The 23,945-nt window shown below is 56.4% G+C and overlaps 3 protein-coding genes across 3 annotated transcripts; 1 reads left to right on the top strand and 2 right to left on the bottom strand.

Moving 5' to 3' along the window:
* Positions 1-475: 475 nt before the first annotated feature.
* Positions 476-10,478, bottom strand: LOC126040830 (adrenocortical dysplasia protein-like). The gene is made up of 14 exons (XM_049805783.1): positions 10,410-10,478; positions 9,365-9,491; positions 6,686-6,810; positions 6,032-6,122; positions 5,398-5,477; positions 5,146-5,190; positions 4,523-4,557; positions 3,978-4,141; positions 3,684-3,774; positions 3,449-3,529; positions 2,675-2,773; positions 1,698-2,410; positions 1,215-1,291; positions 476-1,008 (listed from the first exon to the last, which is right to left on the bottom strand). Exons 2-14 carry the CDS (start codon positions 9,467-9,469, stop codon positions 945-947), a joined length of 1,770 nt encoding a protein of 589 aa, XP_049661740.1. The 5' UTR covers positions 9,470-9,491; positions 10,410-10,478; the 3' UTR covers positions 476-944.
* Positions 10,479-12,821: 2,343 nt separating this feature from the next.
* On the top strand, positions 12,822-14,915 carry LOC126040831 (C-factor-like). The gene is made up of 6 exons (XM_049805784.1): positions 12,822-12,968; positions 13,331-13,382; positions 13,629-13,816; positions 14,097-14,255; positions 14,378-14,497; positions 14,802-14,915. Exons 1-6 carry the CDS (start codon positions 12,822-12,824, stop codon positions 14,913-14,915), a joined length of 780 nt encoding a protein of 259 aa, XP_049661741.1.
* Positions 14,916-15,655: 740 nt separating this feature from the next.
* On the bottom strand, positions 15,656-21,769 carry LOC126040832 (C-factor-like). The gene is made up of 6 exons (XM_049805785.1): positions 21,486-21,769; positions 20,929-20,980; positions 17,139-17,326; positions 16,551-16,709; positions 16,138-16,248; positions 15,656-15,769 (listed from the first exon to the last, which is right to left on the bottom strand). The coding sequence occupies exons 1-6, from the start codon at positions 21,684-21,686 to the stop codon at positions 15,656-15,658; spliced, it is 825 nt and encodes a 274-aa protein (XP_049661742.1). The 5' UTR covers positions 21,687-21,769.
* Between the last annotated feature and the right edge of the window lie 2,176 nt (positions 21,770-23,945).

Genomic DNA, 23,945 nt, shown 5'->3' with positions numbered 1-23,945 from the left:
GGCCTCTGCCGTCGCGGGCTGCAGAGGGGGGAGCTGGTGATTTTAGGCAGCAGCTGGGCAGGCAGCGGCGGTGCTGGCAGCCAGCCATTTTTAGCAAGCGTTACCAGGGCCCTTTCACCTCTCCAGCTCCTCACCCCGCAGGGTACCGCTCTCTCCATCCCTCCTGCCCCCCCCAAGATGCAGGTTTCCATCAGCAGGACCACGACCCATCACATTTCAGCAAACAGCTCTGCAGCCGAGCTCCAGCCGTGCCTGCCTTGCCATCCCCGCAGCTCTCCCGATGGCACCAGCATTACCCCAACACCCAAGCGGCTTTCTCCTGTGCTGATCACCGCTCCGGACCAAATGCATTCCTTACATGGATGTTTACGACAAAGCAGCAAGATGCTTTTTTTTTTCCTTCCTTTTTTTTTTTTTAATACAAGAGCTGTGTATTTAAAAAATATACAATTTTTATTTTTAATTTCTACAGCATAACCCTGCGGGATATTTTTTGTAACAAACAGTGCAGGACCCTACGTAAAACAATCAATAAAATGTCCAAACTCCTGTGCTGCCTTCTGAGTGGGGATCAGGTTGTGGGGCCTCTGCCACCACTGCCGCCCCTGCTAGGGCAGTGGCACTGAGTCACCTCTTGTCCCCACTCGCTGGGCCAGGGCATTTGGAAAGGATGGAGAGGGAGAGGTGGGAGAGGGATGCCGGCTCATGCACAGGCATCCCTGAACGGATGCTTTTTTCCCCTCAGCGCTGAAGGTGCTAGCCTTCAACAGGTCATGTCCCCAGCATCTCTGGAGCCAGGGTCTCTGCAGTCAGGCCAACCCACTCAGTGGTCCCCTTGGGGACAGGGGTCCTGGTGTCCCCCCCCTCTCTCCCCCAACTGCTCATCCCAGGCAGCCCTAAATTGTTTTGGCCAAACGGGTGAAGAAATGAAGGACGGGCTGGGCTCAGGAGTCCACCTCCCTGTCGGTGAGTATCCAGCACGCCCACTTCAGCATCGCCTGTGAGATCCTGTGAAACCAGACCAGAGGAGCCAGGATGAGAAGGGACCCGGCTGGGGACACATTGCCATGTGCCAGGGCAGCCCGGTGACAAGGGGTAAGGCAAGGCAGAGCTTGGGGACCCACTGCAGGGAGGCAAGCAGTGATGCCTGCATCCCATGGAGCCAGCCATGGGGGAAAGAAGGGCTGGCCATACAAGGCCATCGCTGCACTCACCTGACAGATCTTATTCGCTCGCAAAGCTCAGGGCTTGGTGCCTCGTATCTGTACTGGGCCGGCTTCTCCTTCACATACTGCAGAAGCAAAGGGGAAGGTGAGGCTGGTCTGCCCCAGCTGTAAAGCCCAGAGCACAGCCCCACCATGCAGCCCGAGACGCCAATACACCTAGGAAAACTCCAGAGTCTCTCCCTCAATTGTTTCCTGCTCTGCCAATCTTATTTTACCTAGACAGCTGGAAGATGCTCCAGCAAGTGTTGGTTCCTACCCAACTCGGGCTCAACCACATCTTCACCCAGTGCCCCAGATCCTCCTTCAGGAGGCTTGGAGCCACCATCTACGTCAATCCCTGCTTTCAACTCCCCGTCCCTACCAGTCAGGTGAGGAAAGACCTTGGGGAGGGACACCAGCAGTGGGGTGGGACACAGAGAGCCTCCCTGGGGACCACCCCCTAGAGGACTCCACCCGCTGCTTCCTCTTTACCGGCTGTAGAGCTCTGCGCTGCTCCGGCCTGGAGCTGGGGCCGCTCGTTGGGGATACTTGCTCTTCCTCCTCCTCCTCTGAGAACTCCTTTCCACGCCGCAGCCCCGTCTCTTCCTTTCTGCTCTTCTTCGCACCCAGTGTGCTCGTGAGCTCCAGCCTCCTGCCTGTGTCTTTCCCCCTGCCCCACGGGGCTCTTCGGGTATGCTGCTGCTCACAGACGGCTGGCAGTGCCTGGCCATCTCCTGCCAGCAGCTTCCTCTTGGCACCCACATCATCTCCTTCCTGGGTCCTGGCATGAGCCGGACCATGCTTCATTGTATCTGGAGGGGAAGCTGTGCCACTGGAGTCTGCCTGCTCCCTGTGAGGTATCCCTTCAGGCAGGGATTGTGAGCGGCTGCTGGGCAAGACAGGAAGAGCTGGAGAAAGAGATGGCAGTGGGGCCTGAGAGCCCCCCGATACCTGTGGGCCTTGCGAGGCGCAGGGGGCATCGCAGGCTGCCTCCGCAGCTGACGCTGCCCAGGTGGTGCCGGCCTCCACTGGACTGGTATTGCCGTAGGAGTGGAACAAGGAGGGAGAGGAGGTTTGCACTGGCTCTCCACGCGGCCAGCCCTCGGGAGAGTCCTGGCTACACGGTTCCAGCAAGTCAGGGGTGTTGCTGTCAGCAGCCACATCTTGCTGGGTCTTCAGTGAAACGTCATGTTGAAAGCTCTTCTCTGGTAAGAGAAAATACATGGTCAGCTTGGGCAGGAGGCAGGTGGCTAGTGGTCAGACCTGCCCCAGCACTTCAGGTTGGGCAGAAGAGCATCGGAGCTGGGATGATGCAGGCACAGGGCAATGAGAATGCTACAGCACTACTTTTTGGCCAGGGGAAAAAGCAAGCCAGCATCCAGGAAGAGCTACATGGTCACCCAGTAAGAGGAGAGGGGTTGTCTCCTGCCTGCAAGGCAGGCTGGACGCACTGGGGCATGGGGACTTACCATCTGAAGAGTTCAGGGTCAAAGATATTGGGGGGAGTCCGTTCCAGGGGTTGTCCAGGGATCTCTCCGAGCTCCCCGACAAGGCTGTTGGCTCATCAGCTGCAATGATCAAGTCGGGGTGTTGATTTTGGCAAAGAAAGCGGCTGCCCGCTCCCAACCCTGCAGCAGCTACAAAGAACTGTGCATGGGGTCTCGGACGGAGGCAGCACTTGAGAGGAGCTCTGAGAGCCCTCTCTAACCAAAACTAGGGTGTACTCCAGCCAGACTCCTTTCATGACCTCAGCCAGCCCCTGTAGCAGGCAACGGAGAAGCAGATGGTGCCCTGAGAGCGGGAAGGAGGAAGACCTTCCCTACACCCTGCACTGTCCAGGACAGCAGCTCCCTTCAGCTCCTCCTCTATGTGGAGCTTCTGCAGGTACTTCTGCAGCAAAGCTTGGAGACATCAAGCCCAGTGAGGTGACACAAGCCCATCCTGGCGCTGAACCACAGCCACCCGTGAGCCCACTCTCAGGTACAAGACTCGGCTCTGTGATGGCATCAAAGGGACAAAATCACTTGTGCTCCCAGCAGAGTGAACCAAAGCTGCTCAGCTTCAGAAGGCTGCAGGAATGGGACAGTTCCCTGCCTGCTCAAGGCAGGGCTGGGAGTCCTGGTCTCCCAAAGACCTGGCTATGCTGGTATCTCCTCCGCTCAATCCAACGAGAAGATGGGCTGAGCCAACTGCAAAGGAAACTACTAAGAGACTGGGTGGGATATGGAGAACCCACTACTCACAGCTTGCTTGGGATATGACACTCAGGTCACTTGGCACTGTCCTGCCATCACCGCTCTTCCCAGGAGCTGCTTCGCTTGTGTCTGCAACAAAAGGGGCATTGCTGGTCGCACCCCAGCATGCAGCACAGCCGCAGCAAAGGAATTCTTCTCCCCACCCCAGAGAGACCCTTATTTTGCATGCTTGGGCACTGAACTGCCCACCTGTCTACCCTGCAGACAAGGCCACTGCACTGACCTGCCTTGGAAGCATCACAAGCAACTGCCTCCTCCTGCTGAGGAGGGATCACCAGGGTGCTGGCCAGGACCATGAAGACGTCCTCACCCTGCTGAAATGAGACGTTACGTGGTTTTTGCTGGGTAGTCCCACTCGAGATGCAGAAGCCCACCCATAACTGGCAGCTGAATGCCATCTCTCTCCCCAGCAAACCTCCAGCTCAGCCCACCACCCTTCCCCTTCCTTCTCCCACCCCTTCAGAGCACCACAAACTGTCACAGCCCTGTCTCAGATGGCCACAGCAGCCAGACTGACCTCTTTCTTACGCTCTGCCTCCCACTGGGTGACAGGAACCTCATCCTTCACTGTCACTGGCATGTCCTTGGGCATCTGCAAATCCAAGCATTCCTCAGCATTTTCCTTCAAAACCTCCAGCTGGTTCTGTCCTATGGCATCGATCAGCTGAGAGATGGATGGCTCTGGAGCAAGAATACACAGAAGTCAGTGGAGAAGACACCTTAATTCAGGCAAGCCTCACTTGCAAATACTTTTATTCTGCTGCATGACTGTAATGTGCACTGAAACCTGTGGAAACACACAAAATTCTGCATTTTCTTTGCTTCTAGAAACTGTCTTTCCTTTCTCCACACAGGTCCTGGAGCAGCAGCATGAGCCCAGGTGTGCAGTAGCCCATGCTGCTTTAGCTGTCAGCACCATCTTGTCCTGCTTTGGGCTTAGCAACGTTGCCTTGTGCTATCTGGTCAGGTTTGTGCTACCTCTGCCTAACACGGACCAAACTGAGGAGAGACAGGAGCCCCACTAGGCAGCCAGAGCACCGCGTGCCCCGCACAATCCTTTACCTGAGCTGGGAGCGTTCTTCAGAGCGAGACTCCTCCTGCAATGACCAAGGAGAAGACAAAGCTAGGTTAGGACTGGGGCACACGCAGGTCAGCAGCCCTTTGCAGCTCTCACTTGCAGATTGAGCACCCCGACTTGGAAGAAGCAGCTTCTGGAAGTAGCGGATTCCCCACTGTGTGCTGGATCTGGCCACGGACCTCAGCTCAGTATCCCAGGAATACCCATCAGGAAGCCTCATTCCTGGAGATGGACTGATGGAGGCCCCTGAGGATCTCCAGAGTTGGGGCTCCCAGTATGGAGTGAAGAATGAGCTGTACAAGCCTTCACCCACCCAGCCACGCTGCCCGCGGCTGGCAGGAACAATTTCTCCATGGGTGTTTCCTCCCAGCTCCACCAGCCCAGAGGAAGAGGATGGGGATGGAGAGCTCTCTGCATCACCAAGACCTCGTTTGGCATGGTCTACTTGGCTCTGTCACATCCTGGGGCAGGGAGACCCACAGGTTAACCAGGAGCTACCACAACCTCTGCCTGCCCTTGCCAGCCTGCTCTAACCTCAGTCAGAGCCTGCACACTCTCGTCATGGTGTCTGGATATGTTCCCCAGCAATGGCCACCCCCATACTTACAGCCAGAGCTCTTTTATCTTCTGCAGCACAGAGGGCTCCTGGTTCCTGCAGCAAGAGAGAAGCCGGTTACCAATTCCCTCCGAATCCCCATCTTCCTTCACAGCTTGCAATGGAGACAACTCCTCCTTCAAAGAGCAAAAAGGCCGCACCACAACCAGGTCACATCAGGACTCCCAGGGTCAGTGTTGCTCTGGGAAGATGAGGAAGCCCCCCCCTCAGAGCAGAGTCCCCTTCCTGCCCCATGGGCCTTACCCGTCAGATGACTCCAACCTCTGCCTCTCCATGGGCAGCACGATGAAACGCTGGGCCGTGAGGTAAAACTCGCAATCCTCCTGCAGGGAAAACAGAGCCCGTAAGGCACCTCTGCAGTCCCACCTCTGCTCCCACCTGCCCCAGGGCCAGCGAGCACCCACACGCACACCCCAGCTCTGCCACCAACTCTCCAACCAAAAGTAAGGGCCCCCTCATGAAGGACAACCCCCTTCAACAGGGGGTTTGTACCCTCCTCCATCAGCTGATGGCTCTTCAAGAGCCACACACCAGGCTGGACCAGCCCAAGGCCATGGGGACACTCCTGAACCCCTGCAAGAGGACAGCAGGCAGTTCTGCCACCAGTGGTCCAGGCAGATCTCCTGTAGCTGCACAACCGCAGGAGGTAACAGCCTGGGGGAGATGCACCACATCCCCAGGGTGGGCTCAAGTCATCCCCTGCCCCAGTGCCCAGGCCAACTGCCACAGACCCTCCCAGGAGCTGCAGATGAAGAGGAAAGAAGAAAGACCACCCATCATCTGCCTCCAGCTCCTGGGGGCCACTCAAAGTAGGTAAGCATGCAGGAAGCACAGCAAGGACAAGGAACAAGTTGCTTCCACTCATCAGAGCACTCACCAGTCTGGCCTCCTCCCGGAAACACACCGTGTACTTCTGCAAGACGATAATTCTGCAAATGAGGCTGGAAAGCCTGAGCTGCATGTGGGTGCTAGAAAAAGAGCAGAGCAGGAACGTCTTGGAGAGATGAAGAATGGAGCTGGACCGCCCAGACACATACCAGGGCTCCCCCAACAGCCACACCAACCACACCAGGGCATGTTGGAACACATCTCAGCATGAGCATCAGGGACCAAGGGCTCCTGGTTCCTGCAACTTATTCCTGTTGCTTACTGTTGGCTCTGCTACCAGCACCCCGCCAGTCTACGGATGTCCAAATGGGGAAACTGAGGAAAGCACTGAAGGTGCAGCCCAGGCTACCAGGGTTAATGCTCTGGCTCCTTTCACAAAGCCCCTGGGTTCTTTAGTCCTTTCTAATCACATCTACAGGGCATTGCAGCTTCTGCCACCAACCCCTGCCCATCCCAGCTAGCTGAAAGCAGAGCACCAAGCCCCAGCATTCCAGCTTTCTTCTCTTAGCAGCTCTTTCACGCAGACTTCCCACCCTGTGATTGTTTTAGCTTAACACAACCTGAAACAAGACCAGGCAGGAGCCCCACTAGCAGCTGTGGAGAACCGCTGTCCCAGCCACAGCCAAGTCACGGTGGAACCCACTTTTCCTCTGCCTGCAGAGCTTCGGGCGTAATGACCACACGGATGTAGTAGGACCCATCTGAGACCTGTAGGACAGCATCTTCGAGGACCCCAGGTTGGCCTGGAGCAGTTGAGTCACTCAAAACCTATCAAGAGATCAGGAAAGGGGAAAAAAAGACATCTCACTTACAGACTTCCCCATGAACATGGACAGGACACCGTGCCTGGCTGAGAGCCTGGACTCTTAGGAGTGAAGGTTACCATTCACCGTGAAGCCAGGTGGTAATGCTTACCCCAAGACCAAGGGGTTCGGTACGTGCCTGTGCCTCCCGGCTGAACTGACCAGGCTCCACACTATGACAGAATAAGTGATGTGCAACATTATGCGAGAGAGCAGTCAAAGGCAAAGTGGGAGAGAAGCCACAACCAAGCATTTTTTTAACTCAAACCAGCAGCAGGAATCCAGGCAAAAGGGGTCTGGGCAGGCTTGAGACATGTGCTCCTCTGCAAAGCAGAGGGAGACAGAGAGCGGCAGTAACCAGCAGGATCACTACAGCCATTCCCTTCTTCTGCATGAAGTTCCTGGTCTAGCAACCCTGAGCCTGTGTTAAGCCATGTCCATGCTGGGTCAAAACACCCCTCAGAGAAGCACAATAAGCAGAATAAACTGCTCCTCCAAGTCTCATGCCTGCCTGCTCCGTGGGCTGGGAGCTATGGATCTGTCCTGGCTTGCCCCAATCCCTACAGCCCTGGGATTCATTCCTGGTACACACGATTTGGTCACATATGTCATGTACACCATTCACCTGACTGGTGACGTTGGGACACAATGCATGAAGATGGGACATGAAAATGCATGTCCTATCATGCATGAACGCCACCTCCATTTGACGAGAGGTATGCACACATCCTTTAATAGGTGCCCACCACACTAAAAAGACCAGTCATCATCAGCTGGGACCTTCTGACAAGAAGAGCCTGCCAATCCCACTGCATAAAGTCCCTGTACAAGCCAACAAGGCTTGCTGCTGGATTTAAGGATGCCCATGCCACCAGGATCCTGCTCCTGTAGGTACCACAGCTCAGCCACCTAGCAGTCCCCACTGGCTGTGTCCCCTTGCCCTGGGGGGAGAAGCCCAGCATGCAAGTGGCCAGTCCCACCATGTGCTCACTCACTATGGGCAACTCTGGATTCCCAGTGGAGGCAGGGTGGCTTAGCCCATGCTGCACGAGAGCACGGGTACCAGCAGCAGGCAGGGCTGCGCATGGAACGGGGTAAAGAATCAAGATAAAGAATAGGGTAGGTTTTGAAGTTATAGTTCTGAAACAGATAGAGAGGAAGGCAGGCATAGCTGGAGCCCAGAGCAAGCTGGAGAAAGGCTCTGCTGCTCAAGATACACTCCCAACCTTCATTCATTGTGGAGGACTCCGGTGGGTGTAGGTTGGAGAGTGGTCACACTGAGGCAAGTCTCCCCATTAATCCCTCGAACCCAAGCAGGGATCCACTCATTCACTGCTGGGTCTTTATCAGCCCAGGCGCAAGAGATCTCCTGCTCAGGAGGGAGGACTGGGCCAACAAGTAGGGAACCAGTGATTTCACCACCTCCACATCTTCAGACAGGACGGGGAATAGGACCACAGGATCTTCTCTCTCTCGCTGTCATTTTTTTCTCCCCATCTCATCTCTCCTTCTGTTTAAATCACAACACCCATTTTTCTCCTTCCTGCTTCTGTTACTGAGGAGGCATCTGAGCTGCCTCAAACAACTCCTTCCCCAAAAGACATTAGGAGATGGCTAACAATGCTGTCCATGGTGGGAAGCTGCTACAAGCACCCAAAGGCTGCGAGAGAACAGCAAACCACAGCACTGCAGCTGGGTTTCTCCAGCATCCAGAACATGACCACAACCCATCACAAGGCAGGAACTGCATGCCCTGCCCGTGAGGGTCCCACGTCTGCTTGTGCACTCAGTTGTCTCACTGCATCTTCATCCAAACCCTCCAAGTCCGCAGCTAATGATCAGCAGCACCGACTCTGCTCAGTTGTTTTCCTCCTGCTTCCTTCCTGCTGCCCATCAGGCCTCAAACAGGCAAGAATCCCAACTACAGCTCTCTCCTGCCACGTAGGCTAGATCAATGTCCAAGACACCACCAATGCTGCAGAAAAAGCTCTCCAGGCACGACGCAGGAGCAAGTTTTGTGCCTCAGAGCCCCATGCCCTCAATCATCACACAAGAGGCTCTCCCAAAAGAGCCAGCATCCAGGGGAGAATGAGCCTGTGGTCCCACCAAGGCTCACTACCAGACAGGATAAGCCTTCAGACACCTCAGCAGGTCCTGCTTCTGCCTCATGCTACCCACTGTGAGGACCACCCATCAACCGGTGCGGTACAAGGAAGGACAGGATGCAAAGAAGAGGAGGAGGAAGGCAAGGCAGTCTGCAAGTGCGAGGCTAGGAGAGAAGATGATCTTGGAGACTGCGAACTCTTTGGATGAGAGCAGGGCACACCTACCAGAGATGCAAAAGTCAGCCAAAGCTGCCAGAAATGGGCAAAGCTCCTCCACCTCAAAGGAAAAAAGGGACTTTGAGGAGGAAGGGTTGCCCATCAACAGCCACCGAACTGGGGACTCCTAAACACTTGCAGGAATTTGGATTTCAAACACTGTTGGAGGACTCTAGGACAGTCCCTCTTGGTACCTACCCGCAGGACCTGCCCGGCCAGGAGATTCTCACTGGCATCCAGCTGCTCGTAATTCACCAAGAGGTTGACAATCCAAGGCTGCAGGATGTAGACTTTAGAAGACATATTCCTATTCTCAAACACAAACCTATGGGAGAAGAGACAAAGCACCAAATTCTAAGAGCGGAACGCAGAAAAGCTCCATCATCCTGGGAATGGTTTTGCACCCCAAATACAACCACAACCGCAGGAGATGGCTCAAATCCAGCCCAAATCCACCCACTTCTCCGCAAGGACACCCATCTTAAGGCAGTGGTGCCAAGGAAGATGTGCTGCTGGGACACGCAGGTCCTGCAGCATCCCACTCATGCCAGGTGGGAGGGGACATCAGCAAGCAAGCTCCGGAGCTGCGTGCAGGCTGGGGCAAGCCTTCTGTATATCTCCTATCCAGTTCAGGATATTTTTTCCCCCTCTTCCTTTATTGTTTATTGCCCCCCAATAATGATTTTCCTGTGCCCAGGACTTAACCATTGCTCTCTTAAGTGTAAAAGGGGGAAGGGATCTCTCTTTCATGGATAAGGGCTGTACAGAGGGGCTGGGCCAGGCAGGGGTTTGGGGACAGGCAGGGTTGGGACAGGCAGGGTTGGGACAGGCAGGGACTGGGGACAGGCAAGTGCCGGGGACAGGCAAGTGCTGGGGACAGGCAGGCGCTGGGGACAGGCAGGGGCTGGGGACAGGCAGGGGTTGGGGACAGGCAGGGGCTGGGACAGGCAGGGGCTGGGGACAGGCAGGGGTTGGGGACAGGCAGGCGCTGGGGACAGGCAGAGGTTTGGCACAGGCAGGGGTTGGGGACAGGCAGGGGCTGGGGACAGGCAGGGGTTTGGCACAGGCAGGGGCTGGAGACAGGCAGGGGTTGGGGACAGGCACGGGCTGGGACAGGCAGGGGCTGGGGACAGGCAGGGGTTGGGGACAGGCAGGGGCTGGGGACAGGCAGGGGTTTGGCACAGGCAGGGGTTGGGGACAGGCAGGGCTGCCGTTACCGAACCGCCCCCCGGCCCCGCCTCACCCGGGTCCCAGCACCTGCCGCGGCCCCTCCGCCGCCCCCGGCTGCTCCCGCCGGCCCCGCTCCTCCCCCGCGCCCGCCCCGCCGGGACAAGCGGCCGCCGCCGCCGCCGCCATGGTCCCGCGCAGCGCGGCGAGGCGGGGCCGCGACCCAGGAAGAGGAAACGCGGCCGGGCTGCCGGGATCCGGGGCGGACCGGCCGGCGGAGCCTGCCTGGCCCTGCCCCGTCCGCATCCCGAGCCCCGGCCCCATCTGCATCCCCGGCCCCATCCGCATTCCCGTCCCCATGCCCGTCTGCAACCCCAGCCCCATCCGTCTACATCCCTGTCCCCAGCCTCATCCACATCCCCATCTGCATCCCCGTCCCCAACCTCATCCCCCTCCATCTGCATCCACATCCCCAATTGATCCCCAGCCCCAACCCCATCCCTGTCCGCAACTCCATCCCCATCCATCTGCATCCCCACCCCCAACCTCATCCCCATCCCCAACCCCATCCACATCCCCAGCCCCAAATCCATCTGCGTCCCCAGCCCCATCTCCAGCTCCCTTCCCATCTGCATCCCCAGCCCTATCCCCATCCGCATCCCTAACCCCAGCCCCAGCCTGCAGCAGGCTCTCTGCTCTCCTCCAGGCTTTTCCTGGGCACAACCATGCTTTTTTTTTTTTTTGGCCAACTTTCTGTTACGGCTTCCTCTTCAGTGGTTCATGCATGATGCCAAACTATCACCAAAACGCTACCTTGTTTTCACATTGTTTCCTTTGGGTTTGTCTCCAATAGCTCTAAGCAGCCCCAGGGTCTCCCCGGGTGGTCGTGCATGGGAAGAAGCACCCTTCCACAAGGGACTTGCACACACTTTGCCTCCTCTTGAGACATTAAAGCCACTTACCTACTCAAATCCGGCAAGCAAACTGGGAAATGTTCAGGCACATGCTGAAGGGATGGCAAACACCTTCTCTTGCACAGGTCAGGGCTGAAATCAGGCCACATAAGTCATGGGTCGATCCAGTCAGCATCTCTTCATCCCCAGGCCAGAGGCTGTGGCTACATCAGTGGGCTGGAGCGAGTGTGGTGAAATGCCACAACAAGATGGATTAGTGCTACACAGAAGAGTAGAGACAGCAGGGTTTGTTTTTAAAGAAAAAAGCTAATTTATTGGGATCTTTGCATATGGTAGCACACGCATGGAGGATCAAATCTCTTGAACAGGACGGTTGGTTACTTTCCAGTAAGGTCCTTGTAGCAGCATCTCTAGCTGGAGCAGGTGAGACTCCCCAGGCTTCCACCCACCCGGTCCTGCATCATCACCTGCCTGATCTGTTGTTATTAATTATCTTACCTACAGAACACCTCCTAACTATCTTAAATATATCTTCCGCTATTACAAACTGCACAGTTCGGGCGACGCTGCAGCAGGAACCACCTGGGGAGGCTGTGGCATGCCCAGATCCTCCCCGCAGGGTGTTCATCAGCACACGGAGACACGCAGGTGGTGCTTCTCCATTGACTTTAGGCACAGCAGGAGCTCCTGGGGGATTTTCAGGCCTGTCCCAAAGCTGTATCCACCCATCAGATGTTTTCCTTGGAAGGCAGCTGGGACTTCAGTCCATGGGTTGGTTCAGTGCCTTGCCACTGCAGGAATGAGCTGGGGAGTACCTGGACCACTCTGGGACTGGATGTCCGTTGCGTGCTGTGTGTGCGCTGGGGCGCAGCCCCGATTCCTGGCCACATCACAGTTTTACCTGGGGGGCAAAACTGAATTTTATCCTTCTATCACACTTACAACTTAAATACTATAGCTGTTGTTAGAGCAGACCCTGAGGAATGGGTTGCTTCAGGCAGCTCTGGAGGGTTTCCAAGCAGTCCTGAAGGGTTTCTAGGTTTTTCAGCCTGTTGTGGTGGCCAAGGGACACTTGCCTGTCCTGGCTGCTCCATCCCTGACCCTGGCTTTGTCTTTGCACAAATTAAGCCCAAAAAACTGTGCTGCACTGGGTCAGCAAGTCCACCCTTGCCTGCCTAACCTCAGGCAAGAGGAGGGACAGAGCCTGGTGTCCCAAGAGAGAGGGTGGCGGTGGGAGAGGGCATCTCAGTGGAGGAACAGGGGTAGCACTGGCCCTGAAAATTGAGCAGCTCAGGTTTGGTGGAGCAGGGAAGGTACAAAGAGCAGCTCTCCCGACATCCAGCCCAGGGCATTCCCTGCCTGGGCAGGACACTCGGCTCCCTTTGCGTCATTCCTCAGCTGCTGGGAAGGGTGGGTCGTGGGTATGGACCACAGCCAAGAGCCTGGGGCACAGGCAAAGAATTTCCTAGAGCCACAGGCTGATGCAAGCTCTCGTGGGAAAATGTGAAACAACCGAGTAGCAAAAGGCACCTGCAGAGTCAGGGCAAGAGCAGTGCAGCACTGGACGGAGCAGCATGGCAGGGCTTCGGGTCTGTTCTGTTCTGGTGACTGGGGCCAACCGGGGAATTGGCCTGGGGCTTGTGCGGCAGTTCCTGGGGATGCCAAGCCCACCCGCATGGGTCTTTGCAGCTTGTCGGGACCCCAAGGGACAGCGAGCGCAGGTGAGGCTGGGCTGGGATGCAGTGAGTTGTACTGGGTGACAAAGGGACAGGGCAGCAGGTCAGAGCAGGGAGGGGATTTGCAAAGGGCTCAAGCTACAGACAGGCACCCACAGCACAGGGCAGCCGTGCTGGGACGGCTGTGGGACCAACTGTGCATGGGATGTGCAGAGGTGACAGTGGCACGTGGTGCATGTGGGAGGAATGGAGCCCCATCTATCAGGAGCAGGGCAGCCAGAGCAGGGTGCTGGGCATGAAGTGGTGCAGGGACAGAGACAGAGTGACACAGGGTTTGCCTGGGAAAGGCTGAGCCTCTGCACAGCCTCTCCTCCCTCGCTGTGCCCACATGGTCCCCTCTCTTGCAGGAGTTACAGAATTTGGCATCCAAACACCCCAACCTGGTCATCATCCCACTCGGTAGGTGCCCTGAGGTGGGGAGTCCCTCATCCCGGTTCCCCTGGAGAGTGCCCAGGCACTGCGCACACCTGGAGAGCCCCTCACCATGAGGGACCTGTGCCAAGGGGCTGGTGCCTGCAGGGACACTGGGCACTGCCATCCCTCCTGCCCGTGGCCAGCCCCGAGGGCACATCCCTGGGGGGACATAAGGGCCTCCAAGTCACCACAGGGGTGCGGGCACTGACCTACCCTTTGTCGGCTCTGCAGAAGTCACTGACCCTGCCAGCATCAAGGCAGCTGCAGCCAGAGTTGGGGAGCACCTGGTGGGCTCGGGGCTGAACCTCCTCATCAACAACGCTGGAATCACCAGGCTGAACTCACTTGATGCCGAGACGCTGGAGAACATGACACAGATTTACACTACCAACACAGTTGGGCCCCTGCTGCTGGGCCAGGTGAGACCCTCAACTGAGCTGGACTGTCCCAGGTGGGCACAAAGAGCTGGTGGGAGAGGGTCCTGCCTCCACTCTGACGCCCAATGGGCTCTCACTCAACAAGAAGCTTGTGGAGCTGCAGGCTGGAGCTCAAGAGCTGGAACCTGGTGGGCTGGGGCAGTGGGAAGAGGAGGGAGGATGCTCTAGTGCTGATGCCAACGTAGCCGTTGTGGAAGGAGCCGGTCCTCTCCCCTGTGCCATCTCCTGTGCGTGTGCCCCTGTCTCCTCTTTCTCCTCGCAGGCGTTCCTGCCCTTGCTGAAGAAGGCTGCCCAGGGGAGCCCGGGCTCAGCGCTGAGCTGCAGCAAGGCAGCCATCATCAACATGTCCAGCTATGGGGGCTCCATTGCTTCTCCCTCTGGTTGGGATCTGATGCAAATTGTCGCGTACCGCTGCAGCAAGGTACCACCACGCCGTGCTGGGGACGGATTTGCTTCCCCTGCCCTGTTCCTGCTGCGGGGTCTGCTTGTGTCCCCTTGCAGCCCATCCCCTCCCATGGCTATCCCTGCCCTGTCTCCCCGCAGGCTGCTCTGAACATGCTGACCAAGTGCCAGTCCCTGGGGTACCGGGAGCATGGCATCCTCTGCGCTGCTCTCCACCCTGGCTGGGTGCAAACCGACATGGGGGGCTCCATCGGACAGACGGTAGGAGTTTCACCACGGTGGGTCCAGCAGAGCCCCTCTGCTGATTTTCCAGAGGAGGGAGCTGCTGCCCTGAGCCCCTGACCATGACCTCCCTGCCTGCCCCATCCCTGCCTGGGCACCTCCTCCTGCCCTGGCCCCGGGTGCCTGGTGCCCCCACCTCCTCGCCTCCCCGCTCGGCCCCTCTGCCTCGGGCTGGCGGCTTTCCCCGTGCCCTCGAGCGTCTCCTTCCCCTGGCCCCAGCTGTTCCAGGGCAGCCCTTAGCCAGGCTTCGGGCACAGGCTGCCTCCCCTCCTCTGCCCCACAGCCCGCCGTGACAGTGGACGCCAGCGTGCGAGGGATGCTGAACGTGCTCTCCTCCCTCGCCGAGAAGGACACCGGCACCTTCCTGGACTGGCAAGGGAAGGTCGTGCCCTGGTGAGATGCCGGCCTGGCCTCCTGGCAGTGGGGCCCTGTGCTGCTTCTCCCACCTGCCCCACGTCCTCAATAAACCCCTGCCCGAAAGCCACCGGCTCTGCTGTGTGCTGCCAGCTTGCGGGGGCGGCCCCGCTCCTTATTCCAGGGTGTGCGGTGCCTGCGGCCCCCCACCCAACCCACGGCTGTCGCTGGCATCCCCACAAGTGCCAGGCCCGGGGTCCCATGGCATCGTGACCACCCTCTGGAGACATCCCCTCCGGGAGGCACCAGAGCCAGGGCAAAGCCCCTCTCCCAGGAGGGTGGTTGCCCCTGGGGGGTCAGGGCAGCCCTGGGGCCATGTAGGTGCTGCTCTGGCCTGGAGAGGCTCAAGGGGCTGGGGGTCGCAGGGATCAGCTGCCCTCTCCCCTCATTCAGGAGATGCTCGGTCACAGGCAGGACAGACAGACGCATGGTGCTTGGGCAGCGTGCAGGGAGCATGTGCCGGGCTCGGCCAGGGGGTTTGAGGCTGGGGGTGCAGAGACAGAGCAGAAAGGCATCAGCTCTCAGCATTTACAGAGGTGGGGGGTACAGGGGGACTGCAGGGCTGCGTGGGGACCAGGGAAGGGGAGAGAAGCTGCTTCCAAAGCCCTTCCTCTCCTCCTGGCAGCGCAGGGTGAGCTAAGGACGAGTGAGCGGGGTGACCATGCAGAGGGGTGAGCCAGGGAGCGGGAAGCTGTGGCATGGGCAAGAGGCACCGTCCATCCATCACCAAGGCAGGGTGTTCCCTTCCCAGTCAAGGAAGGCTCCAGAGGTGTCCTGTGAGAGGTTGGCCAGCACCGTCAGGATGCCCTGCACACTGTGCTCCACCATCAGGGGTGCCTGCAGAAGAGGACAAGGCACAGCGTCACTGCTGTGGGCTTACCTGGCATGGAAATCAGCCGGGCTTGGGCAGACCGTAGGCTGCATGGCCTGGGGAGCAGCACTCATGGCGCTCATGGGAGTATTTTTCCTTACTGCCACCCCCCTGTTCTCCGTTCTGGGGGGGTGGGGGGGGCAGGGCTGGCTATCCCGTGCACTTGGCATGTTGCAGCTTGCTGCCTGCTCCCTGCCTGCTCTGCCCCAGAGGATGGTACTGGCAGCCCACAGCATCACACAACATCCCCTGCCCCAAGTGCCCCTGCCCTCCCCGAGAGTTGGGGGAACGAACAGTGGGGGTCCTGCTGACCCTCCCCTGCACAGCCCAGTACCTTCTCTGTCCCCATGTCAGTCTTCACCCAGCCAGGATGGATGGCCACGCACAAGATCCCCTTGTCTTGGAGCTCTGCAGCCATGCACCTCGTCACCATGTTCTGGGCAGCCTGGAAGAGGCACCACCATGCCAGCACAATTCGGGGCATGGGTTTGCAGGAGGGGGGGACATTTGTCAGCCAGAAAATGGCTGTGGAGGTGGGAAATGGGACTTGGCCCTGGGGTAAAGCATCGGCACAACCCGCCTGAAAGGCTCAGTCCCAGGTGCTACTGGTCTCGCTCTCCATGCTTACGCTTGGGAGAACCAGGCAGGGGGTGGGTGGCCTGGGGGAGGTGGGTGCCCCCATGGGCTCCCCTCTCCACAGGCATGGTGCACAGCAGAGCATCCCCAGCACCTCACCTGGCACCTCACCTTGCTGGCACGGTACGGGTACATGGGGGCCTCTGGCACCTTCAGACACAGCCCGATGGAGCCCAGTTTGGTGGAGATGTTGATGACCGCGGCCCTGCTGCAGCTCAGCCCCTCCTTCCCCACGCCCTTCGCTGCCTTCTCCAGGAGTGGCAGAAATTCCTGAAGCAAAGACACCAACGCTCTGTTAATACGTGACAAGCCCCGAGCCTGAGGACAGCCCTGGAGGTCTCTGTCAGACTGCGGATGAGCAGCTGGACAGACATCCCCCGCAGAAGGGCAGAGGATGGGGAGGACTCCCCAGGGAGGGGCCAGGCTCCTGCCTTTCCCTTCCCCAGGAAAGGAGCAAGCTGGCACAGCCAGCCCAGGGTGGGCAGGAGCTCCAGCTGGGGAGGAGAGAGGCATGGGAGATGCTGGGGCTGAGTTGAGCTGCCTCCCTGCTCCTCTAGGTGGGCAGAGGAGCCCCGTGGTCCTGGTCTTGCCCCCATCAGTCTGCCTCGTTTGAGAGAGTGAGAATCCACCCAGCTGAGGTTGCCTTTGCCATAGGGAACATCTCCCCAGGCAGGAGAAACCCAAAAGGTCCACATGTACCTTGGTAACCTGAACTGGCCCGACCACGTTGGTGGCGAACGCAGAGAGCATCTCCCGCGAATCCAGAGAGCGCAGTGTGGCGTGCGAGCTGACACCCGCGTTGTTGATGAGCAGGTTCAAGCCCTGGTCCTTCAGATGAGACCCCACAGCCCGCACAGCACCTCGGATGCTGGGCAAGTTCACTGCGTCTGCCGGGGCAAAAAGCAAAGCGGAGGAGAGCTCCAGCAGGTCACACAGCATCCACTGGAAAGTGTGCTGTGGCTGGAATGGCTCTCTTTAAACCATCATTATCCAGAAAGGACCAGGTTTAGCAGGTCAGGGTGTTAAGCACATTGACATGAGCAGCAGTTTGTCCTCACCTCTTGGCTTCACAGCCTTAGCTGAATTAAACATTGATTCAGCTCCTTTTTGGTCACATGGAGGCTACTGGTAACATGAACTTAGCTGTATTTGCTTTTTGTATTCAGGGAATTTATGATTGCACAAGGGATGCTCGGTGCTTGCACACTGAGGCTCCCAGTTTTATTTCCACCAGGAGACAATGCAGCTAGATGGGCACATTTTAAGGATAGACACCATCTTGAGGGAAACAACCTGACTACACTCCTCAAATCCTTCTGTATTGCACAGCAGCTATGGGGGCTGTTAACATAGGGGGGACCCATTCATTTTATTGTTGAATTACACAAAGATCTTTTCTGGTTGATCTGACTGATCATTTAGAGCTATCTTTGCCTTTTTTAACAATTTGTGCTTAAATGCACCTTCCACAGCACAACTTCCCATAGCTTTGCAGCCATTTGTATGCAAAAGTCCTTTCTTTTTTCTTTTCTTTTTCTTTCAGATTTTTTTTTGCTTCACATTGTTACCAATGAGGATTTGGAGCTGACAGATGAGCTAAGGTGAGTACAACTAATAAAATATTTGGGATATAACCTCCAGTATTTGTTTGCATGCTCTGAGTCTGAACTTCCCCATCTCTACAGCATGGCTGCTCTGGCCAAATTGGGGGGGACAAGCCCTCTCAAGCAACCAGAAACAATTGAAATTGTGCTAACAGGGAAGTATTTCCAGTGCCTTTTTCTTCACTTAAATATTGGTATCTTTTGGAAAATCTGCCATGCTTTAATTGCAGGATTTTTTTTTGCTAAAGCAATAGGAATGGTATTTTTTAAGTTTGTGTTCCACTTTTGGGTTTGCTTGTTAGGACGTGCATCCCCTACTGGGTGCTCACCCTACTGAAGTGGCCATTGTTGATTTAAAAGGGGTCATCTAAACACCTTCAGGATCTGAAATGGGCTGGTTAGGCCAACATTAAACTTTATATATTGCCTTTCAATATCCCAAGTACACCACCGAGCTCTTAAGAACCATGAATATTGACGTGTATGAGCATGTTGGAATGTGCCTTTCCTCCCTGCGCACATTTCTGTGCACATTTCTTGCAGGTGCTAATCTGATGAGCCTGATGGGTGGGGGGGATCGCAGAGCTAGATTCTTTTTTGCAACACTTTGGCCGCTGAGCTGTGTTTCTGTTCTCACGCTTAGACAAGACTGACTTAGCAAAGGTTTGCAAGGCTGAAGACTCCTTTCTTGGAATATTTTGTACACTGATGAGCAGAAGAACAATCCTTTTTCCTGATGTTTTTAACTCGCCTGGTGTCTTTATGGTGGTAAACAAGTATTTGAGTGGCCTGGCACTTGTTACCACCTTGCCTTGTGCAGCATAGACCTTTGCAGAGGTATCATGAAAACATTTTGGAGGAATTTGATGAGATAATCTGCTGTGGAGCTGCCATACATGAGGGGATGGAGCCTTGGGATTTAAGAGGACATGCATGGCCAGCTGCAGGACATATCACAGGGTGCTTTTTAGTAACTTCTCTTTGGATAATGATCGGAGTTCAAGGCTCCATCACTCCACCACATGTAAGGGATCTTTCAGTTGCTTTGGTGAATGATTAACTGCTCTGTTTGGACTAGCTGAGTCATTGTTCCAAGGGGCCAGGCATGTGGAACCAGCACGTTTCTAATGCTAGGCCAGCCAAATTTGCTGAAGGAACATACTCTTGTCTCCTTGGAAGAAGTAAGAGGATAAGGATGAGAAAGAAAGAAAGAGGGAGAGAAGGAAAGGAAGCAACAGGTCTTAAGCATTTTGGAGTTAATTCATAACTTTCCTTGCTGAAAAGTGCATTCCTGTTACTGGTTTGAAGCCAACCTTTCCTAAAGATGGAGAAAGCCAGTCTGAAGCAGCTTCGCTTTTTTAAAAAAAAAACTTCACTGCTGTTGGATTTTTCCCACCTTTTTAGCATATTTTGGGACTTTATTGATAATCTGGGTTTTGGGGTGTATTTATTTTAGTAAAGGCTGTTTATTTAGTGGTCAGTCCTTTGAGATGTCCCTTTTATGTTGGCCATGCTTTGGTGAGCAAAGTAAGCACGCTCTTCTATCACATACTAGGAGCTGGGGCTCACAGGTAATTTTAAGATGCTATTGTTTATCACAGAGAAGGTGGTCTACTTTAATAATCTATTTAATAGTAAGAGAGCGATTTGCTGCCTCTTTTTTGTAAAGCCTGACCTCAGGAATGCCTTCTTTGCTAAGAAATGCTAAAAATTTACTTGAACTTTTCAAACAACAAATAGGTAGGTAGAGACTGATATAGTCTTTGCATTGCCTTGATTCAGTTTTCTTATTATTGGCTCTAATGAAATACTCAGAAGTATTTAGAAACTCCAGCTGCTTCCAACTTCACTCATTACAGCAATCGCAATTCTGGTACAAATGCTTCCCCAAAACACTTCTTTTGGGTTTGTATGGGTTTTTTGACCAACTCTTTTTAAAAAAAAAGTGGCTGTGAGAAGCCCCTGCTCTCTCAGAGAGTGCAGTCTGCCCCCTCAAGACACATCTGCAGGACACCACGTTCCTCAGCCTGGTGCTCCTTATCTCCCCATGTTTCACCCCAATGCTGTCCACCCAGCAAACCCCCATCCCTGCTCAGCACCCTGGAATCTTCCTGCCTGCAAATACCCCAACTTTGGCAACACCAAACGCTGCCCTGGCTGCTCTCCCTTTTCTCCCCAAGTCCCTATGCTGTCCAGGTCCATTTGCTGCCTTCTCCTGCTGCTCCCCAGCGCTGCTGACAAAGGCCACCAAATCTGGCCCACCTCCATGGGAGCAGGGAAGGGATGAAAGGACATCTCCCCAGTCCAGGCTGCGGACATCCCGAACTGCAGCATGCCTCTGGGTCTGAGCATCAGCCTGGGATACCAACACCACCACGAGGCCAGATTTCCCATATGCATCCTTTTAGCCAATTTCTTTTCTCCCTTTTTTACCTGCAGTGAAGGAAATGCCAATCATGGCCACCTCCAAGCAGACTCCAAACCAACCCTCCTACTTAGGAACCATTCAGTAAGTTTGCTTGCTCTGCCCTGCTTTGCTTCGCTTTGCAAACTTGCATGTCCCAGCCCAAGACCCAGGCAGTGTATTTAGCATCTTTGGGAACAGAGGTCATGCCTTTCCCATGAAACTTGCTCAGCTGAGGTGTCCAGACCCACCTCTGCCTGCCTCTGAAGCCAGTTTGACTGCTTCCAGCCAGTGGGCAGCTCTGCTTGGAGGGGGAAGCCTGCCCAGATGTGCACCGCTCCCTCCCCACCTGGCAGGACTAGAGCTGCCTGGCTGCCAGTGCAAAGGGAGGCTGCCCAAGAAAGCTGCTCCCGGTCCCGTCCCTGAAGCGAGCGGAGGGCTAGAAGCGATGTTGGGTGCAATGAGGGAGATTGCTCCATACCTAGCTGGACCAGTTTGATGCTGGGGTGCTGGGCAGCTAATTCTTGCAGGGCCTGGAAACAAGGGAGGAGGTTATAAGTCACCAGTGGCACGACCAGGTCTCCCACCCCTACTCCCAGGTCACCCCAGCAGCAGCCAGGCCAGGGTGCCTTTGCTTTTGTTGGGGAAAGTGTGTGGGGCCATTCCCCATAGATGGGGCAGGGCAGCATCCCCGCAGCTGGCAAGAGAAGGGTGCTGCTGGGCTCAGGCACTGCCCCCCGTCCTGGGTGATCCCAGCATGGAGAAGGGGTTGACCAGCCATCAGCATGGCCAGGAGTGAGGGCTGATGACATGGGCACCATGTCTTCTCCTCCAGCCTCATCCCACCTGGCTGTGTTGGGCACTGCCATAGCTGCGGGGCTGGGGAGGTTATGAGACCGCACCAGAGCACTCCTGCCCCACTGCCGGACCACCCAGCCACGGCGAGATCCGGCAGCGAGCTGGCAGGGCTGTGGGGACCACCAATTTCTTTCACCCACCTGGCTCAGGATCATCCCTGTGCCCTGCACCCGCACTGACCTTCCCTCTCGGACCTTCGGGGTCACGGCAGGTGGCAAAGATGTGCTGGGGAGGCTGGGGGCTGGCGGCGAGCTGCCTCACGAGCTCCAGCCCAATGCCCCGGTTGGACCCCGTCACTAGGACGCTCCGAGCCAGCGCAGCCATCTCTGCGGCCTCCGCGCCAGGCTGTGACACACGGCAGGACTGCCGCCTGCTCGGCATGAAGAGGAGCTGGGCACAGCCCAGGGTGTGGCTCTGGGCACCCACGGGGACAGTGATGGTGCCAGCATCAGCCCTGGCCCCTCGCTTGCTCCAGGCAGAGCCAGGGTCCCAGGGTGGACCAAGGGCTCCCCGTCATTTCAGCACATGAGGCTGCATGTCTCCTGCATTTTCACTCCTCTAAAGCCTCAGCTCCCAGAGTCCCGCAGAAAAAGGGTCACCTCTACCACAGGCTTGGAAGAGCACTTGGAAACACCACCGAGAAAAGGAAAACAGGTCCAAATCTGGCTGTGGCTGCTGATGTCCCAGTTTGGGATGGCTGAACCCAGGGATGCTAATCCAAAGCCCAGCCTGGAAAGTGCAGAGAGGGCATTTCTAACACTGCAGGCTCAACTCGCACCAATGCTTTCACCCAGAGCACCCAGGAGCCAGCAGAGAAGACCCCCAGCTCCCTGCACCTCTACCTGCCTGCTGCTGGGGCTCCATGCTCATGGCCACCACCCTTCTCCTTGCTGGAGGACAATGCTGGGTGCTTATCAGCCGAAGAGATGCCTGCAAAGCCAAGGCTCCTGCAGCCCAGACCAGCCTGGGGGCATGGATTTTTAAGAGGCAGAAGCGAGTAAGGTGCTGAAAGAAACCAAGAGCTGCCATGTAAAAAGCCTCAGCACAAACAGAAGAATTGGGGCAACCTGAATTTAAGGTGGGGGGGAAAGTAAGAGGAAAGTAGCAGGGATGGGTCCATCACATCTGGATGTGCCCAAAGGGACACATCTGTTGCCCAGACTCGCTCAGCCTGGCAGAAGGGACAGAGCTGACTATTCCCTGAGTATTTGAGTTGTTCCAGGTCTGGCAATCACCAAAGAAATACTTAGGCCAGCAGCTGAGAGATGGTGAAGGCGCTCCAAGTTTGGAAGATATGCTTTCAGGTGACACAAAGCATGGAGAGGAGGAAGCAGTGATGTTTCCTTCCATCTTGGTGAGTAGACTATGGCCCTTATGAGAGGTAAGCATGCTGGGTGTGGATTTGGATGGTGTTAGACTCAGACCCGCTGTAGCAGGCGTTATTGAGGGTGTAATCACCTGCGCAAGCAATTGCACTGCACAGACTTGCCTGCTCCTGCTGCTATCTGCAAGCAGCATCCAGAACAGAGTTCCCATTAGAAACCAACAAGACTGGAGTTTCCTCTTTTCCTTCCAGGCTCCTTGGGAAGGAGACAACAGACACAAGCAGAGAAGGCAGCAGCACAAGGAATGGTGGGATTGGCTGCAGGCCAGCACTGAGCTGGGGGAGGTGAGCAGCAAGCAACCTTTGGAAAGGGCTAACTGATGGCAACCAAGGCCAAGGACAGCAGCACAGACGTGCTCATGGCTCCGGAACCACAGCGTGGGGCCAGAAGGGGTGCTCTGGGGAAGAGATGAGACCAAGCTATAAGATCCCAATGCTATGGAGGCACCTGGGGACCATTCAGGTTGGAGAGGACCTGGGAGGACTCTACTCCAAGCCCCCTCAGGAGGAGCAAGGTCAGCAATGACTTCAGATCAGGCTGCCCAAGGCTTGAACCAGACCTCAAAAACCTCTAGGGACCCTGCAGTCTCCCTGGACCCCTGTTTCAATGCTTTACTGTCCTTACACTGAATTTTTTGTCGATGTGGCACCTCCCCTGTGTATGTGCTGTGCCTTTTGGCCTTGGACTGCATGCCTGTACCCCATCAAGTCTCTGACTGCATGAGCAGAGTATGTTTGCCATGTAGCGAACCCCCCCCCCCCCCCCCCCCCCCATCTTTTAGCCATGACCTTGTCCCCTCAGACCCTTCAAAGGCCTTGCAGCCATTATGTCCCCTGGCAGGGAAGCCCACAGGGCTCTGGTCATCACTCCAGCAGCTCCCTCACCCACCATCCCCAGCCAGCTCCCTCCCCTCCACATCCCCTTCTTGGCCTGAGCCTTTTACAGCCCCCTGCTCCCTCCACATCAGCGGCCGAGGCCTCAGGCCCGTCTGCAGGGAGCAGGGCTGTGCCAGGTGGGCCAAGGCCTCATGGTACTGCAGTGTCACTGTGCCTATAGTGAGGAAGGGCAGTGAGGAGGGACTGAAGGGCCCTTACGATCCCAGCCCCCTCGGTCCCCCCTCAATCCCGCCCGCCCTGCCCTGCCCTGCCCTGCCCCGCCCCGGAGCAGGCCTCCCATCCCAGTCCCGCAGTAGGGCTGACACTCCTAAAATGGCGGCTCCGATCCCGGCTTCAGCCGGGCCGCGTCACGTGGCCGC

Source organism: Accipiter gentilis, chromosome 7 (genome assembly GCF_929443795.1).
Source record: "Accipiter gentilis chromosome 7, bAccGen1.1, whole genome shotgun sequence".
Lineage (NCBI taxonomy): Eukaryota > Metazoa > Chordata > Aves > Accipitriformes > Accipitridae > Astur > Astur gentilis.
This window is presented reverse-complemented; position numbering and strand designations above follow the sequence as displayed.